Here is a 17,946-nt window from a genome sequence, read left to right as displayed (position 1 = left end):
TAAATGGTAAAATTGTGTAAAACTTGCAATTGATTGTACTGGAAAGCACTGAATAAATTTACTGACGGTAAATTTTCAAAACATTGTCAAAAAATAGGGCACTAAAACACCAGCTAAAAGGGCTAAATTACTTTACCCAATGTGGTGTTTCTTTGTTAAAAAAAAAATGTAATCGCTTTAAAACAAACCAAATCATTTATAAAGTAACTGCAAAAATTATTTATGAAATGAGTGTATCTTAATGCTGAAAACTGAAGAAAACAAATAGCAAAATGCGATGTATTGTAAAGATCGAAACTGAAAACAATACATTGGTGATCTAATGAAGCTCCTTAAGGAAGGAAAAAAATACAACAAGTCACACAAACATCATGTCAAACTATTTGGTTTAATTTGGCAGCAATGCAAACTATTCCGTTTTTACGTCAAGTACTTACTTTTTTTTTTTTACATTTCAACACTATATTTACAGAAAATGCAAAACTCTGATGAAAAATTAATTTCATAGCTTTCCTAGCTCTTTTTCGGCCCTCAGCGGTGTCGCTATGGAAGAAGAGGACGGCAGAATCATTTTTTCCAGAAGGCTCATCATACGTTCCTGTAGCTGCATACACTGGACCTGGACCAGGTTCTGTTGGTGTAAAGCCCGCCGGACCTCCCTGCAGGTCTCCTCGATGGCTTGGTTGGAGCGTTTTTGTTGCTGCAGCATGGATCGCATTAGCTGTAGCTTCTTTCGCTTCATGGTCATGTAACTTTTAGGTTTGTTTCTCCTCGCGGACACTGGACGGGAACTGGAGATAAAAAGAAAACAAAGAACAGGATATTGGACCAAATATCGCACGCGGTATATTGTATGTACCTTCTGAAAACACGCTAAGCAAAGATCCTCCAAATGACAGGCACGGTTTGCGGTTTTCAAAATTGCTAAATTTTGAAATACAATCAAACTTGTGTCAGCGGCCTTCAAATGGCCATATTCAAAATGTCCCCCGCTGAGAAAAGTACTGTTAAAAAACCTCGTCTTAGCAGCTACCCGTTTAGCAAGATTGACGTCGCCAGCAAGTTCCCGCAGCAAAACGCGCACATTTGCCCAGGCAATTGTTATGTGCTATAAATTCAACACCAAACAGGCGGAATATCCACCTGGAGAAGAGAATACATGCCTGTATTTGTCTTTGTCCCCCTGATTTTTGTGCTTTCCTATTAAACTTGGAGCGTTTTATTCTGACAATCAAGCGTATTTATCATATTTGTGTCATACTTCCTGTCCAAGCTCTGGGTGGAATTGCCTGAGGCTTTGCTGCATCATCCAGTGAAAACAGAAGTATTTGCTGCTGAGAGCTCTGGAACATGGAGATGCTGGAAGTTGACTAATGACTAAAGTAGAAACCTCTGCAGCAGAGTACTCACAAGTGTAGCCGATATAAATTATTTTGTACTTTCTTAAATAAAAAACATGTATGTTCGAATGTTGGTCCATTTGCTTTGCAGGTAAAAACAACAAAAACTCAAAATGTGGATCCTGGTATTTTGCTTTATGTATATAAAAAAAACATGTATCTCCAAATTTTTTAGATACACTTCAATTTGTGGCAATAAAAAGCCTAATTTGGAAAGTTTTAGGACAAAATTGAAGTTGTTTTTTTTCCTATTTAAAACACTTTTGTTTTGTGTCTAAGTACCGTATTTTCCGGACCATAGGGCGCACCGAATTATAAGGGGCACTGCCGATGAATGGTCTATTTTCGTTCGTTTTTCATATATAAGGCGCACCAAAATACAGGACTGTCTCAGAAAATTTGAATATTGTGATAAAGTTCTTTATTTTCTGTAATGCAATTAAAAAAACAAAAATGTCATACATTCTGGATTCATTACACATCAACTGAAATATTGCAGGCCTTTTATTATTTTAATATTGCTGATTATGGCATACAGCTTAAGAAAACTGAAAAATCCTATCTCAAAAAATTAGAATATTTCCTCAGACCAAGTAAAAAAAAAAGATTTATAACAGCAAAACAAAATCAAACATTTAAAAATGTCAATTAATGCACTCAGTACTTGATTGGGAATCCTTTTGCACGGATTACTGCATCAATGCGGAGTGGCATGGAGGCAATCAGCCTGTGGCATTGCTGAGGTGTTATGGATGCCCAGGATGCTTCAATAGCGGCTTTTAGCTCATTTGCATTATTGGGTCTGGTGTCTTTCAGCTTCTTCTTCACAATACCCCACAAATTCTCTATGGGGTTCAGGTCAGGGGAGTTGGCAGGCCAATCGAGGACAGTAATGCCATGGTCAGTACACCAGTTACTGGTGGTTTTGGCACTGTGGGCAGGTGCCAGATCATGTTGGAAAATGAAATCATCATCTCCATAGAGCTTTTCAACAGATGGAAGCATGTTGTGCTCTAAAATCTCTAGAAGCGTCTGACTTGGGCTATGGAAAAGAAGCACTGGACAGTTGCAGAATGGTCCAGAGTCCTGTTTTCAGACGAAAGTAGGGGTGTGGGAAAAAAATCGATTTTTAATTTTTTTTTTTTTTAAATGAATCAATCCAACAAAACAATACACAGCAATACCATAACAATTCAATCCAATTTCAAAACCAAACCCGACCCAGCAACTGCAATAAACAGAGAAATTGAGAGGAGACACAAACATGACACAGAACACACCAAAAGTAGTGAAACAAAATGAATATTATCAACAACAGTATCAACATTAGTTACAATTTCAACATAGCAGTGATTAAAAATCCCTCATTGACATTATCATTAGACATTTATAAAAATAAATAAAAAAGGACAATAGTGTCACAGTGGCTTACACTTGCATCGCATCTCATAAGCTTGACAACACACTGTGTCCAAAATTTTCACAAAGATAAAATAAGTCATATATTTGGTTCATTTAATAGTTAAAACAAATTTACATTATTGCAATCGGTTGATAAAACATTGTCCTTTACAATTATAAAAGCTTTTTACACAAATCTACTACTCTGCTTGCATGTCAGCAGACTGGGGTAGATCCTGCAGAAACCCTATGTATTGAATGAATAGAGAATCGTTTTGAATCGGGAAAAATTTGTTTTTAAATCGAGAATCGTGTTGAATTGAAAAAAAAAAATCGATTTTTAATCGAATCGTGACCCCAAGAATCGACATTGAATCGAATCGTGGGACACCCACAGATTCACAGCCCTAGACGAAAGCAAGTTTTGTATTTCATTTGGAAGTCAAGGCGCTAGAGTCTGGAGGAAGGCTGGAGAGGAGCAAAATCCAAGTTGCTTGAAATCCAGTGTGAAGTTCCCACAGTCAGCAATGGTTTTGGGAGCCATGTCAGCTGCTGGTGTTGGTCCACTGTGTTTCATCAAGTCCAGAGTCAATGCAGCTGTGTACCAAGAGATTTTAGAGCACTAAATGCTTCCATCTGTTGAAAAGCTCTATGGAGATGATGATTTCATTTTCCAGCCCACAGTGCCAAAACCACCAGTAACTGGTGTACTGACCATGGCATTACTGTCCTCGATTGGCCTGCCAACTCCCCTGACCTGAACCCCATAGAGAATTTGAGGGGTATTGTGAAGAAGAAGCTGAAAGACACCAGACCCAATAATGCAAATGACCTAAAGGCCGCTATTGAAGCATCCTGGGCATCCATAACACCTCAGCAATGCCACAGGCTGATTGCCTCCATGCCACGCCGCATTGATGCAGTAATCCGTGCAAAAGGATTCCCAATCAAATACTGAGTGCATTAGTTGACATTTTCAAATGTTTGATTTTGTTTTGCTGTTATAAATCTTTTTTTTTTTACATGGTCTGAGGAAATATTCAAATTTTTTGAGATTGGATTTTTGAGTTTTCTTAAACTGTATGCCATAATCAGCAATATTAAAATAGTAAAAGGCTTGCAATATTTCAGTTGATGTGTAATGAATCCAGAATGTATGACATTTTTGTTTTTTTAATTGCATTACAGAAAATAAAGAACTTTATCACAATATTCAAATTTTCTAAGACAGTCCTGTATAGGGCGCATTAAAGGGGTTATATTATTATTTTTTTCTAAATTGAAAACACTTCCTTGTGGTCTACATAAAATGTAATGGTGGTTCTTTGGTCAAAATGTTGCATAGACTATATTTTACAGATCATCTTCAAGTCGCTTCAGAATGCAACTTTTTGTGGGCGGTCTTCTTTACCTGAGATCGGTAGGTTGTGAGTTCAAACCCCGGCCGAGTCATACTATAAAAATGGGACCCATTACCTCCCTGCTTGGCACTCAGTGTCAAGGGTTGGAATTGGGGCTTTAAAGGCCTACTGAAATGATTTTTTTTTATTTAAACGGGGATAGCAGATCCATTCTATGTGTCATACTTGATCATTTTGCGATATTGCCATATTTTTGCTGAAAGGATTTAGTATAGAACAACGTCGATAAAGTTCGCAACTTTTGGTCTCTGATAAAAAAAAACCTTGCCCCTACCGGAAATAGCGTGACGTTGTCAGTTGTTCACTCCCTCATATTTTCCTATTGTTTTCAACGCAGCTAGAGCTATTCGGACCGTGAAAGTGACGATTACCCCATTAATTTGAGCGAGGATGAAAGATTCGTGGACGAGGAACGTTAGAGTGACGGACTAGAATGCAGTGAAATACATATTTTTTTTCGCTCTGACCGTAACTTAGGTACAAGATGGCTCAATGGATTCCACACTCTCTCCTTTTTCTATTGTGGATCACGGATTTGTATTTTAAACCACCTCGGATACTATATCCTCTTGAAAATGAGAGTCGAGAACGCGAAATGGAAATTACAGTGCCTTTTATCTCCACGCCAATACATCGACGAAGCTCTTTAGCATCTTTAGCATGAGCTAACGTGATAGCATCTGTCTCAAATGCAGATAGAAACAAAATAAATAAATCCCTGACTGGAAGGATAGACAGAATATCGACAATACTATTAAACCATGTACATGTAACTACACGGTTAATAGATCTCAGCCTGGCAAAGCTTAACAATGCTGTTGCTAATGACGCTAAGGCTAACTTAGCAACCGGAGCTCACAGAGCTATGATAAAAACATTAGCGCTCCACCTACGCCAGCCAGCCCTCATCTGCTTTGCTCAGCAACACCCGTGCTCACCTGCGTTCCAGTGATTGACGGCGCGACGAAGGACTTCACCAGATCATCCGTGCGGTGGGTCTGCTAGCATCGGCTAGGCGTCTGCTAGCATCGGCTAGGCGTCTGCTAGCATCGGCTAGGCGTCTGCTATCCGAGTAAGTGGTCCTTGTGTTGCTACAGCCACCTACAACGTTCTTCTTTGCAGCCTCCATTGTTCATTAAACAAATTGCAAAAGATTCACCAACACAGATGTCCAGAATACTGTGGAATTATGAAATGAAAACAGAGCTTTTTTGTATTGTATTCAATGGAGAAGGCATACCTCTGTTCCTCGGGCTACGTCACGCGCATACGTCATCCTTCGAAGGCTTTTTCAACTGGAAATGTGGCGGGAAATTTAAAATTGCACTTTATAAGTTAACCCGGCCGTATTGGCATGTGTTGCAATGTTAAGATTTCATCATTGATATATAAACTATCAGACTGCGTGGTCGGTAGTAGTGGGTTTCAGTAGGCCTTTAATCACCCAAAATGATTCGCGGGCGCGGCCACCGCTGCTGCTCACTGCTACCCTCACCTCCCAGGGGTTGATCAAGGGTGATGGGTCAAATGCAGAGAATAATTTCGCCACATCTAGTGTGTGACAATCATTGGTACTTTAACTTTTTAACTTATTTGAGCCAGGAAAAACCCTGAAAAATACATGTGGGTATTGTCGCTATGCAGTAAAAAACATGTACTGTATTTCCAACTGTTGTCCCTTGTGGTTTACCTGGAGCCTTGTGTGTGTTCGCTATCCAAGCTAAGCGAGTCCACCTCTTGCTTTATCTCCATTTCGTCCGAGGAGCCCGTGTACTCTGGTAAGTATCCCAGCATGGTGTCCTCCAGCTTGGTCAAAGGTTTGTCTGCTGCCTGGGCGAAAGCTCCAGCCTGGAACTCCACTCCTCTGCCATTTTCCATGGTCTTGCTGAGGATCTTCTCGATAGCTTTATAGTAGGGCCAGTCTGGTGTTTCTCCGCTTTCGCCAACGGTGGATTTAAGTCGCCTGTTTTGTTGAAAGAACAACAACTTTTAGACAAGGAACTGTTTTCGGTGTCTTGCATACACTGTAAATAAAGTATATTGACTTATCAGAAATTATTGGTGCATTAAAGGCCTACTGCTGGTCAAAGATCCCCTATATGACAGGAGCGCTCTGCAGGGCCGCCCCGGGCTAAATTGGGGCCCTAAGCAGAATTTTATTTGGAGGCCCCCCTCCCCATTATAACCTTTTTTACACTTTATTTATGTGTAATGACTTTTATACTTTTGTTTATCAAACATGAATTTAATTTGATGCATGTTTTGTACTAAAAGTAATTAATGAGAAATAAACTGTTCAGTTATTTTTTTTTACTGCAAAAAAGCCCCTTTTATTTCAGAAACCTTATAAAAGCTTCAACCAGGATTTCAACCCAGCATTTGCTTCTTTTTAAGACATGCAGTTTTCCACTGGACCATGAGCGCCAGAGTAACATAACCAGGAAATTAGCCATTATATTCTTAATATTGACAGAACGGGAAGGGCTAGGAATACTTTTGTTGTAAAATAAAAATAAAAAGCGCACTGTCATTCTTTAAAGGCCTACTGAAATGAGATTTTCTTATTTAAACGGGGGTAGCAGGTCCATTCTATGTGTCATACTTGATCATTTTGCGATATTGCCATATTTTTGCTGAAAGGATTTGTAGAGAACATCGACGATAAAGTTAGCAACTTTTGGTCGCTGATAAAAAAGCCTTGCCTGTACCGGAAGTAGCGTGACGTCACAGGTTGTGGAGCTCCTCACATCTGCACATTGTTTACAATCATGGCCATCAGCAGCGAGAGCGATTCGGACCGAGAAAGCGACGATTACCCCATTAAGTTGAGCGAGGATGAAAGATTTGTGGATGAGAGTGAAGGATTAGAGGGGAGTGGAAGCGATTCAGATAGGGAAGATGTTGTGAGAGGCGGGTGGGACCTGATATTCAGCTGGGAATGACTAAAACAGTAAATAAACACAAGACATATATATACTCTATTAGCCACAACACAACCAGGCTTATATTTAATATGCCACAAATTAATCCCGCATAACAAACACCTCCCCCCTCCCGTCCATATAACCCGCCAATACAAATCAAACACCCGCACAACACACTCAATCCCACAGCCCAAAGTACCGTTCACCTCCGCAAAGTTCATACAGCACATATATTTCCCCAAAGTTACGTACGTGACATGCACATAGCGGCACGCACGTACGGGCAAGAGATCAAATGTTTGGAAGCCGCAGCTGCGTACTCACGGTAGCGCGTATCCAACTCAAAGTCCTCCTGGTAAGAGTCTCTGTTGTCCCAGTTCTCTACAGGCCAATGTGTATCCAACTCAAAGTCCTCCTGGTAAGAGTCTATGTTGTCCCAGTTCTCCACAGGCCAATGGTAAAGCTTGACTGTCATATTCCGGGATGTAAACAATGAAACACCGGCTACGTGTTTGTGAAGCTGCAGCCGGCCGCTAATACAACCCCTTCCAACCTACAGCTTTCTTCTTTGCTGTCTTCATTGTTCATTAAACAAATTGCAAAAGATTCACCAACACAGATGTCCAGAATACTGTGGAATTTTGCGATGAAAACAGACGACTTAATAGCTAGCCACAATGGTGTCCCAAAATGTCCGCTACAATACGTGACGTCACGCGCAAACGACATCATACCGAGACGTTTTCAGCAGGATATTTCGCGGGAAATTTAAAATTGCACTTTACTAATCTAACCGTATTGGCATGTGTTGCAATGTTAAGATTTCATCATTGATATATAAACTATCAGACTGCGTGGTCGGTAGTAGTGGGTTTCAGTAGGCCTTTATTGATATTTCACGTGCACTCCTTCACGCAAAACGGGGGCCACCACAAATCGCAGGGCCTACGCGTGTGTTCTGCATTTAAAGTGGGGGGGTCCTGGTGCTCTGCTAGTCTAGTTGTTTGAATATTGTGAAGTGAACTAAATTATATTTATACAGCGCTTTTCTCAAGAGACTCAAAGCACTTTACACAGTGAAACCCATTATCTAAGTTCCATTTAAACCAGTGTGGTCGGCTCTGGGAGCAGGTGGGTAAAGTATCTCGCCCAAGGACACAATGGCAGTGGCTGGGATGATGGTAGTGGGGATCGAACCTGGAACCTTAAGTTGCTGGCAAGGCAATGAGACAAGAAGACAAAAGCTGTTTTTTTTGCATTCTAATTTGTAAAAACCGGCTCTTACTTGATGGCTGGCAATGCAGCTAATGGGAATCCATCCATTCTGCCTCTAAGTCACTTTAAAAATGCATTCAAAAACTGCCAACAATACTTCATTTACATTCTGTAACCTGTATAATAACCAAAATGTAGCGACATTGTTTTTGTATGGGGGAACATTGAGGAACTGTTTATCTAGCATAGTAACACATCGTCTTGGGCCGGCATGCTATGGCATTAGCCGTAAGCTAGCTAGGGTAAGACGTAACATAGCTTTCACTTCAGCAGCTAAATCGCTTTTGAGTTTGTAACGCACAACACAATGCGATAGAACAACAATGTGTACTGATTGCAAAACATGAACAATCATATTACAGTAGTATTAGCCCACATTTCATGTTTTGTTTGTACACAGCTATCTCGACTGTGTATTCAGTGTATGTTCTGCATGTATCATGATCAACATTATAGTGACTCACTCGATGGGCAGCTGTGTGTTTGGTCAAGCTGGCCGAGGACGTTTTTTCAAGTTGACTTTGGGTAAGCACCCCAATAATGTCCGCATAGCTTGCCTCCAAGATTCACATTTATACTCACAAGTCACGCCAACCTCACTCTCTCAGCTTCCGTTTGCTCCAACGTTTCACCCTCTGTTCGTGCTCACTTCTATAACCAGCAGTTCATCCTCCGTATATTCAGCTTCAAAAAGATAATGTTGTGAATCCTCATTTGTCCAAAAATAGTAGTCATTGTTGTTTGTTATCAAGTCTGACATGATTAAAAAACACAAACGCGTATTTCCGAAAGTAGGAACGCACATTTGTTGTCGGAAGTGCACTGCTATGGAAATGGAAATAAATGTGCTGAGGAAAGAAGTTCTGGTAACGCATAAAATGACCAAATTCTGTAAATATTGAACATATTACATATTGTTATGAACGTGTCTGTTACTACATTATATACATATATACTTACAGTGTGTACATAATACATATTACATATTGTTATAAAGGTGTCTGTTACTACATTATATATATACTTGCAGTGTGCATATAAAACATTGATGGAGGTTTTTGAAGTTGTTTTAGAGCAGGGGTCGGCAACCTTTACCACTCAAAGAGCCATTTTGGCAAGTTTCACAAATTAAAGAAAATAATGGGAGCCACAAATAAAATTTTTAAATTTAAAATGAAAAACACCGCATATAAAGCTTAAATTGCTTTGTGCTATGTTAACCAGGGGTCTCAGACACACGCACCGGCACGCACTTTAATATGGAAATTTGATGTTAGCGCGGCCCGCGAGATTTGAATGAATGTCGCTTGATAGCGTCATACTTGCCAACCCTCTCATTATTTCCGGGAGGCTCACGAATATCAGGGTGGAATGGCACTGCTTTTGGCGCCCTCTACAGTCTGCCCAAACAGTGTACCTGCTCGACCACATGTAGAATGCAGCTTCAGCTTGCTCACGTAAGTGACAGCAAGGCGTACTAGGTCAGCAGCCACACAGCTTACACTGACGGTAGCCGTACCGTATAAAACAATTAACACTGTTACGTTACAAATATGCGCCACACTTTGAACCCACACCAAAAAAGAATGACAAACACATTTCTGGAGAACATCTGCACTGTAACACAACATAAACACAACACAACAAATACCCAGAATCCCATGCAGCACTAACTCTTCCGCTCAACCGACGCACGGAGGGGGGGGGGGGGGGGTTGATGTGTGGGGGGGGGTTTGGTGGTAGCGGGGGTGTATAATCCAGACCGGAAGAGTTAGGGCTGCATGGGATTCTGGGTATTGGTTGTGTTGTGTTTATGTTGTGTTACGGTGGGATGTTCTCCAGAAATGTGTTTTTCATTATTTTTGGTGTGGGTTCACAGTGTGGCGCATATTTGTAACGTAACAGTGTTAAAGTTGTTTTATACGGCTACCGTCAGTGTAAGCTGTGTGGCTGATGACTAAGTATGCTTTGCTGTCTCCTAGTATCCTACGTGTGCAAGTAAAAGCTACATACAACATGCTGGCTAGCACGCTGTTTGTAAATGCTATAGAGGACAGTTACTGCAGTGCAATTAGGGTACACCCTTAATTTAGTAATTAGAGTAAAAATAGGATTATATTTGCCCTTGGAGTTATCTAGGAGAGGCACTGAGAGCCATAAGTCTCCTGGGAAAATCGGGGGGATCGGCAAATATGCAGCTGAGCCGCATCAGAGTGGTCAAAGAGCCGCATGCGGCTCCGGAGCCGCGGGTTGCCGACCCCTGTTTTAGAGGTTTTTGAAGGCCACAACGGTGACTTCTATTAGCTGCATTTTGGCAGCGTTTTTTTTACCATCTTTATGATCTCCCCCCAAAAAAGATGTGTGTACTCGTCTCTCATAATGATTGTGAATGATGGGCAAAACTCCCAAAAAGTCCAGTTCCCCTTTAATTACTGTAAAAAGGTAAAGAAGGAACTAGCCACAGATATGAAAATGTTTATATTATAAACATTATTTTAGTCATCTTCACACCCTGTAATTTTAATTACTTACACATTATTTTGACACAAAATCCCTGCATCAATCAATGGCTAAACTCAAGCATCATGTTGTTTGGACATGCCCACATTCGCAGACTCGGGTAGCTTCTTTTTCCTTTTGGCTTATCCCACCCTGGGGAAGCCATGGACCCTCCGACCCAGTGGCTCTTTGACTAAAAGAACAGTGAAGGATTATTGATCCAGGCTCACTTCTGGCACAGACCTGCTAGCTAAGGCACCCGCTGACACATGCAATCAACAGACTTCTGCGGGAGACTAACGCTCTAACATTTACCTGTGACCTGGTTTAAATAAATGCTTGAGAAAACTTCCAGGAGACCAGACCGCTAACTGTTCAACAAAAGAATGTGGGTAGAGTCTAATAAGTATCAAAACTAGGGATGTCCGATAATGGCTTTTTGCCGATATGCCAATATTGTCCAACTCTTTAATTACCGATACCGATATCAACCGATACCGATATATACAGTCGTGGAATTAACACATTATTATGCCTAATTTGGACAACCAGGTATGGTGAAGATAAGGTACTTTTTAAAAAAATGAATCAAATAAAATAAGATAAATAAATTAAAAACATTTTCTTGAATAAAAAAGAAAGTAAAACAATATAAAAACAGTTACATAGAAACTAGTAATTAATGAAAATTTGTAAAATTAACTTTTAAAGGTTAGTATTATTAGTGTAACGACCGGGTCGCATCGAGGTGCGGTGGTGTTCTCCCAAGGATGCAGACGGGCTCGGACACAGCTTGCAGGTAGGAAAATGATTTATTTTCGAACTAAATCAGACAAGAGAAAAACAAAAACGACTAGCATGGGAGCTAGCAAGCAAAATAATCTAGCATGAGAGCTAGCAGGAAGCAAAGTGGTCGTCAGCTGTTGCATGAGAACAAACTAGGAAGCCAGGCAGAGTGAGGCCAGGGCAAAGACTAAATAGCCCTCTGATTAGTGCCCGGACAACAGGTGAGCGTCTCGAACACTAACCAGAGGCAGCTGAGCATAATCTGCTGTCATGGCAACAGAAACGAACAAACACAAGGGGCTGAAAACACATGTGACTAGAAAACTTAAACAAACTATGATCCGGGCAGCGGATCCTAACAGTACCCCCCCCTAAAAGGACAGATTCCAGATGTCCCTTGAAAACAAAAAAACAACTGGAACCCAAAAAAAACAAGCAATAGTTCACGAGTCAAGGGCGGGCGGGGGGGTGAATTGGTGGTGGGTCGCCAGGCCACGTGTCCCCGAATCCACCGGGGAAGGGTCAGGTGGCGGCGGCGAATGGAACGCCGCTGCCGCTGGCGAGGCGGGCGAGGCGGACGACCACGGTAAGGCCACATTCGTGGCCGCCGAGAAGGTGGGCGTGAGTGGCGCCAGAATTTCAGCAGCCTCTGAGTCCTCTGAGAGAGCTGCTTGCGCAGCCGGACCACTCGAGGTCGCTGAGACGTCGCCGTGGAAGCGGTAGGTGTCGACGTCGCTGTCGTGGCAGCCGGAGTCGCTGTCGTGGCAGCCGGAGTCGCTGTCGTGGCAGCAGGAGTCGCTGTCGTGGCAGCAGGAGTCGCTGTCGTGGCAGCCGGAGTCGCTGTCGTGGCAGCCGGAGTCGCTGTCGTGGCAGCAGGAGTCGCTGTCGTGGCAGCCGGAGTCGCTGTCGTGGCAGCCGGAGTCGCTGTCGTGGCAGCCGGAGTCGCTGTCGTGGCAGCCGGAGTCGCTGTCGTGGCAGCCGGAGTCGCTGGTGCGAGAACCAGCCGTGGTGCAGGTGCGAGAACCAGCCGTGGTGCAGGTACTGGTGCGAGAACCAGCCGTGGTGCAGGTACTGGTGCGAGAACCAGCCGTGGTGCAGGTACTGGTGCGAGAACCAGTCGTGGTGCAGGTACTGGTGCGAGAACCAGTCGTGGTGCAGGTACTGGTGCGAGAACCAGTCGTGGTGCAGGTACTGGTGCGAGAACCAGTCGTGGTGCAGGTACTGGTGCGGGAACCAGCCGAGGTGCAGGTACTGGTGCGGGAACCAGCCGAGGTGCCGGTACTGGTGCGGGAACCAGCCGAGGTGCAGGTACTGGTGCGGGAACCAGCCGAGGTGCAGGTACTGGTGCGAGAACCAGTCGTGGTGCAGGTACTGGTGCGAGAACCAGCCGAGGTGCAGGTACTGGTGTGAGAACCAGTCGAGGTGCAGGTGGCCTAGCTGGCGGTTGCGGCTTAGCAGGCCGAAAAACCGGTGGTGGCGGCCGGGCAGGAGGTTGTGGCTTAGCCCGCCGAAGGACAGGTGGCGGTGGCCGAGCAGGAGGTTGCGGCTTAGCACGCCGTTGTGCCACCCCACTCGCACAGCTCCCAGTACTAGCCCCCCCCTCAAAAAGCGGATCCCAGACGCGTTCCTTGCGGATTGGAACCGTCTTCAAGGGTGGGTGGAGGGTGGTCTGGGGGAGGGCAGAATCCTCTCCTCTAAATTGTCCAAAATGTCTATTGTCACCCCCCACTTGAGACTGGGACTGACTAGATTTAGTCCTTAAAAAAATGTCCTGATAATGTTTTATTGCAGAATTAAAGTCACTTGAAAATGGCTGGCAGGAAGAATTGACATAATGTCTAAAAAAGTCTTTGTCTATGACGTCATCCAAAATGGACGGGACAACGTCATCAAGCGGCGTGTCATCAGGGGGTGCCGACGGAATGACGTCATAGCTGCAGTCCCAGTGATTGACAGGCCAGTCATAACAGTCTTCGGTAAGGTAGTTGATGGGATTAACAGACCTTTGAAGAGGGAAATCTTGGGCTGAATGTAGCTTGCTGTGTACCGGTGGAGGAGTTTGAGGGAGTGGCGCGTCTTGGCGGCGAAGTGAAGACCTCTTGGGTGGCTTCCGTCTTCGCTGACGCGTCCGGTGGTGCGGAGGTGTGGCGATGTCCTCGGGCCAAACGGAGTGGATTGGGACCAACCTTCCGTTAGGACCCCATATCAGGTCCTGGCGCTCCGAAGGGGAATAGCGGAGAGTCTCCGCCTCCATCGCTCGCAACACCATCCACGCACCTTCGTCCATCTCCTCCGACATGCTCGCTGCGAGAGAACTTCTTCTTGCTGGCTTCCTACTGTAACGACCGGGTCGCATCGAGGTGCGGTGGTGTTCTCCCAAGGATGCAGACGGGCTCGGACACAGCTTGCAGGTAGGAAAATGATTTATTTTCGAACTAAATCAGACAAGAGAAAAACAAAAACGACTAGCATGGGAGCTAGCAAGCAAAATAATCTAGCATGAGAGCTAGCAGGAAGCAAAGTGGTCGTCAGCTGTTGCATGAGAACAAACTAGGAAGCCAGGCAGAGTGAGGCCAGGGCAAAGACTAAATAGCCCTCTGATTAGTGCCCGGACAACAGGTGAGCGTCTCGAACACTAACCAGAGGCAGCTGAGCATAATCTGCTGTCATGGCAACAGAAACGAACAAACACAAGGGGCTGAAAACACATGTGACTAGAAAACTTAAACAAACTATGATCCGGGCAGCGGATCCTAACAATTAGTGGACCAGCAGCACGCACAATCATGTGTGCTTACGGACTGTATCCCTTGCAGACTGTATTGATATATAATGTAGGAACCAGAATATTAATAACAGAAAGAAACAACCCTTTTGTGTGAATGAGTGTGAATGAGTGTAAATGGGGGAGGGAGGTTTTTTGGGTTGGTGCACTAATTGTAAGTGTATCTTGTGTTTTTTATGTGGATTTAATAAAAAAAAAAAAAAAAAAAAAAATAAAAAAATAAAAACCGATACTGATAATAAAAAAAACGATACCGATAATTTCCGATATTACATTTTAACGCATTTATCGGCCGATAATATCGGCAGACCGATATTATCGGACATCTCTAATCAAAACCTTCTGTTTTGTGGCTAAACGCAACATAGATATATGTACATACAAGCAATAACATCTTGGAGAGGAAGAATGGCAAAAAACTACAATTCTACTGGTTAATAAAGAGGGTGTGTGAAGCACAATATGGAGGTATTTGGACTTTAAAACTAACAATAAAGGTGACGCTTTCAACAGGGAGGCGCCGTGCTGCAAGTGCTGTTTTACACCTTTCCAGCTTGTCGGCTTCCAGACCGTGGTCGAGGAGCGCAGGGGAGACGTTACCTCCAGGGCCAATGTTTTGGCGGGGGTTACAAAACAAGGTCAGTGTAAAGCTCCGCTCTTTGGTCGGAATGATGAGGCCGTCGATTAGTTACAACTTGGTCACTTCATGCTATTAACACTCCTGCACATGCCACTGCTACCTCTCCTTACTTGCCCACTCATTTACTCACGTAACTCACCCCACATACTGCTATTCTTAAAGGAGAACACACACACACACATACTCTACTCTCACAACAGCTGCTTAAAACACGCCTCGCCAAATGTGACGATTAGTATTACCACCTCTGCTTCAGACTTAGGTAACATTTGAATAATAAACATTCAGATCTGCACGAGGAGTTATAAAGAGTGACAGGTAATAATGTTACACCTTTCCTGCTGTTTGGAACCCATGCAGACTATAGTCGAGGAGCACAGGGCAGACATTCCCTTCAGGGTCGATGTTTTCGTCGGGGGCAACACCCTTCATTTTACCCGACAATGGGTCTGCTAAACTCAGCTTTCCGGTCAGAATTAGAGGCCGCCGATTCGTGACAATCTGATTGATTATTGATTATTAGTTTTGCAGGCCACAACTGGACCCGTTCATCTCTCTACTGCGCAGTGCACGTGCTACCTCTCTCTCTTTACTCGCCCACTCACTCACGTCACTCAGCCAACACGTTGTCGTTCTCACAAACACACATAAACTACTCTCAAAAGTAACCAGCTGCCATGTTCTGCAAATGTGATACATAGATGCACACAGAGCTACTTGGCTTGATGGAAAATATTAACTGAGTTAAGACCGCCCAATTAGTGTGAACGCAAGCGAAATGACTGAATTTTGTAACAAATTCCTACAATTTGTGTTTTGTCTTTAATAAATGTTTTACCCGCTACATTGCTTATCTGTGTATAAGCTTATTCATAGTTTTGTTTTTAGTATTTATTAATAATTGTATTTTTCTTAAAGCGCAGACCAGGAGTGGCAACCACAAATCATGAAAAATGTAATATAAATGTTAGTAAAACTTTCTGTTCTATTCTAATCTAATCCTTAATTATGGCAGACTATATGTAATATGGAATATTGTCAATTAGTCTTTGAGTGCAACAATAAAAGCCCAATGTTTTTAATGCTTTTTAGTTTATATTTTAACCTTGTAAAATATTTTTTTGACTTGGAGTGTTTAATGTAGTTTAGGGACCACACACACACACACAGTATATATATATATATATATATATATATATATACACACACTACCGTTCAAAAGTTTGGGGTCACCCAAACAATTTTGTGGAATAGCCTTCATTTCTAAGAACAAGAATAGACTGTCGAGTTTCAGATGAAAGTTATTGGGCCGGCATGCTATGGCATTAGCCGTAAGCCATTTTGAGCGTTTAATTGACCCCACAAATGTGATGCTCCAGAAACTCAATCTGCTCAAAGGAAGGTCAGTTTTGTAGCTTCTGTAACGAGCTAAACTGTTTTCAGATGTGTGAACATGATTGCACAAGGATTTTCTAATCATCAATTAGCCTTCTGAGCCAATGAGCAAACACATTGTACCATTAGAACACTGGAGTGATAGTTGCTAGAAATGGGCCTCTATACACCTATGTAGATATTGCACCAAAAACCAGACATTTGCAGCTAGAATAGTCATTTACCACATTAGCAATGTATAGAGTGTATTTCTTTAAAGTTAGGACTAGTTTAAAAGTTATCTTCATTGAAAAGTACAGTGCTTTTCCTTCAAAAATAAGGACATTTCAATGTGACCCCAAACTTTTGAACGGTAGTGTGTATATATATATATATATATATATATATATATATATATATATATATATATACATATATATATACAGAGGTGGGTAGTAACGCGCTACATTTACTCCGTTACATCTACTTGAGTAACTTTTGGGATAAATTGTACTTCTAAGAGTAGTTTTAATGCAACATACTTTTACTTTTACTTGAGTATATTTATAGAGAAGAAACGCTACTTTTACTCCGCTCCATTTATCTACATTCAGCTCGCTACTCGCTACTGATTTTTATCGATCTGTTAATGCACGCTTTGTTTGTTTTGGTTTGTCAGACCGACCTTCAAAGTAGGATCTACGCATGCCTGCGTTTCACCAATCAGATGCAGTCACTGGTGACGTTTGACTCCGTTTCACCAATCAGATGTAGTCACTGGTGACGTTGGACTCCGTTTCACCAATCAAACAGAGCCAGGCGGTTACATGACCGTCACACGTGTTGAAAAACGTATTCAGGTGTTACCATTTAGTGGTAAATTTACGGAATATGTACTGTACTGTGCAATCTACTAATAAAAGTTTCAATCAATCAATCAAAAGTGTGAAGGAAAAAAGACACTTTTTTATTTCAACCGTACCTCCAGCCAAAAGCCTAAAGACTGATCGCACAGTCCCTGTCTTCACAATAAAAGTGCCGCTCCATTGCGCCTGAGCTAACAAAATAAGAGTCTCCGAAAGCCAGCGCAAACAAGCTAGCAAGCTACGGAGTTTGCCGCCAATGTATTTCTTGTAAAGTGTATACAAACGAATATGGAAGCTGGACAAAAAAGATGCCAAAAACCAACCACTTTTATGTGGTATTAGACAGAAAGGAGGAACTTTTTTTGTCCTCCATTTGAAAACGTGGACGTTATCAGCACTGCTGTCTGATTCCAATCAATGCAAGTCATCAGAATCAGGTAATACACCAACTTATATTCTTGTCTTCATGAAAGAAAGGAATCTATATGTTAAACATGCATGTATATTCATTAAAACACCTTTAACATGTGAACAAAAACGGCAAAATAAATAAATATGAATTATATACTGTATAT

General features: G+C 42.5%; 1 protein-coding gene across 1 annotated transcript in view; it reads right to left on the bottom strand.

Annotated features, from left to right (window-relative positions):
* Positions 1-378: 378 nt before the first annotated feature.
* The window catches only part of msantd1 (Myb/SANT-like DNA-binding domain containing 1), a 24,339-nt gene continuing 6,771 nt past the window's right edge, over positions 379-17,946 (bottom strand). Inside the window, exons 2-3 of the mRNA XM_062067038.1 lie at positions 5,913-6,185; positions 379-791 (exon numbers count right to left, since the gene is read on the bottom strand). Of these exons, the coding sequence (XP_061923022.1) occupies positions 503-791; positions 5,913-6,185 (562 nt within the window). The 3' untranslated portion in view covers positions 379-502. The remainder of the gene's footprint in view (positions 792-5,912; positions 6,186-17,946) is intronic.

This window comes from Entelurus aequoreus, linkage group LG12, assembly GCF_033978785.1.
Source record: "Entelurus aequoreus isolate RoL-2023_Sb linkage group LG12, RoL_Eaeq_v1.1, whole genome shotgun sequence".
In the NCBI taxonomy this organism is placed as follows: Eukaryota; Metazoa; Chordata; class Actinopteri; order Syngnathiformes; family Syngnathidae; genus Entelurus; species Entelurus aequoreus.
The sequence above is the reverse complement of the archived record's forward strand: the minus strand, read 5'-3'. Positions and strand labels throughout refer to the sequence as shown.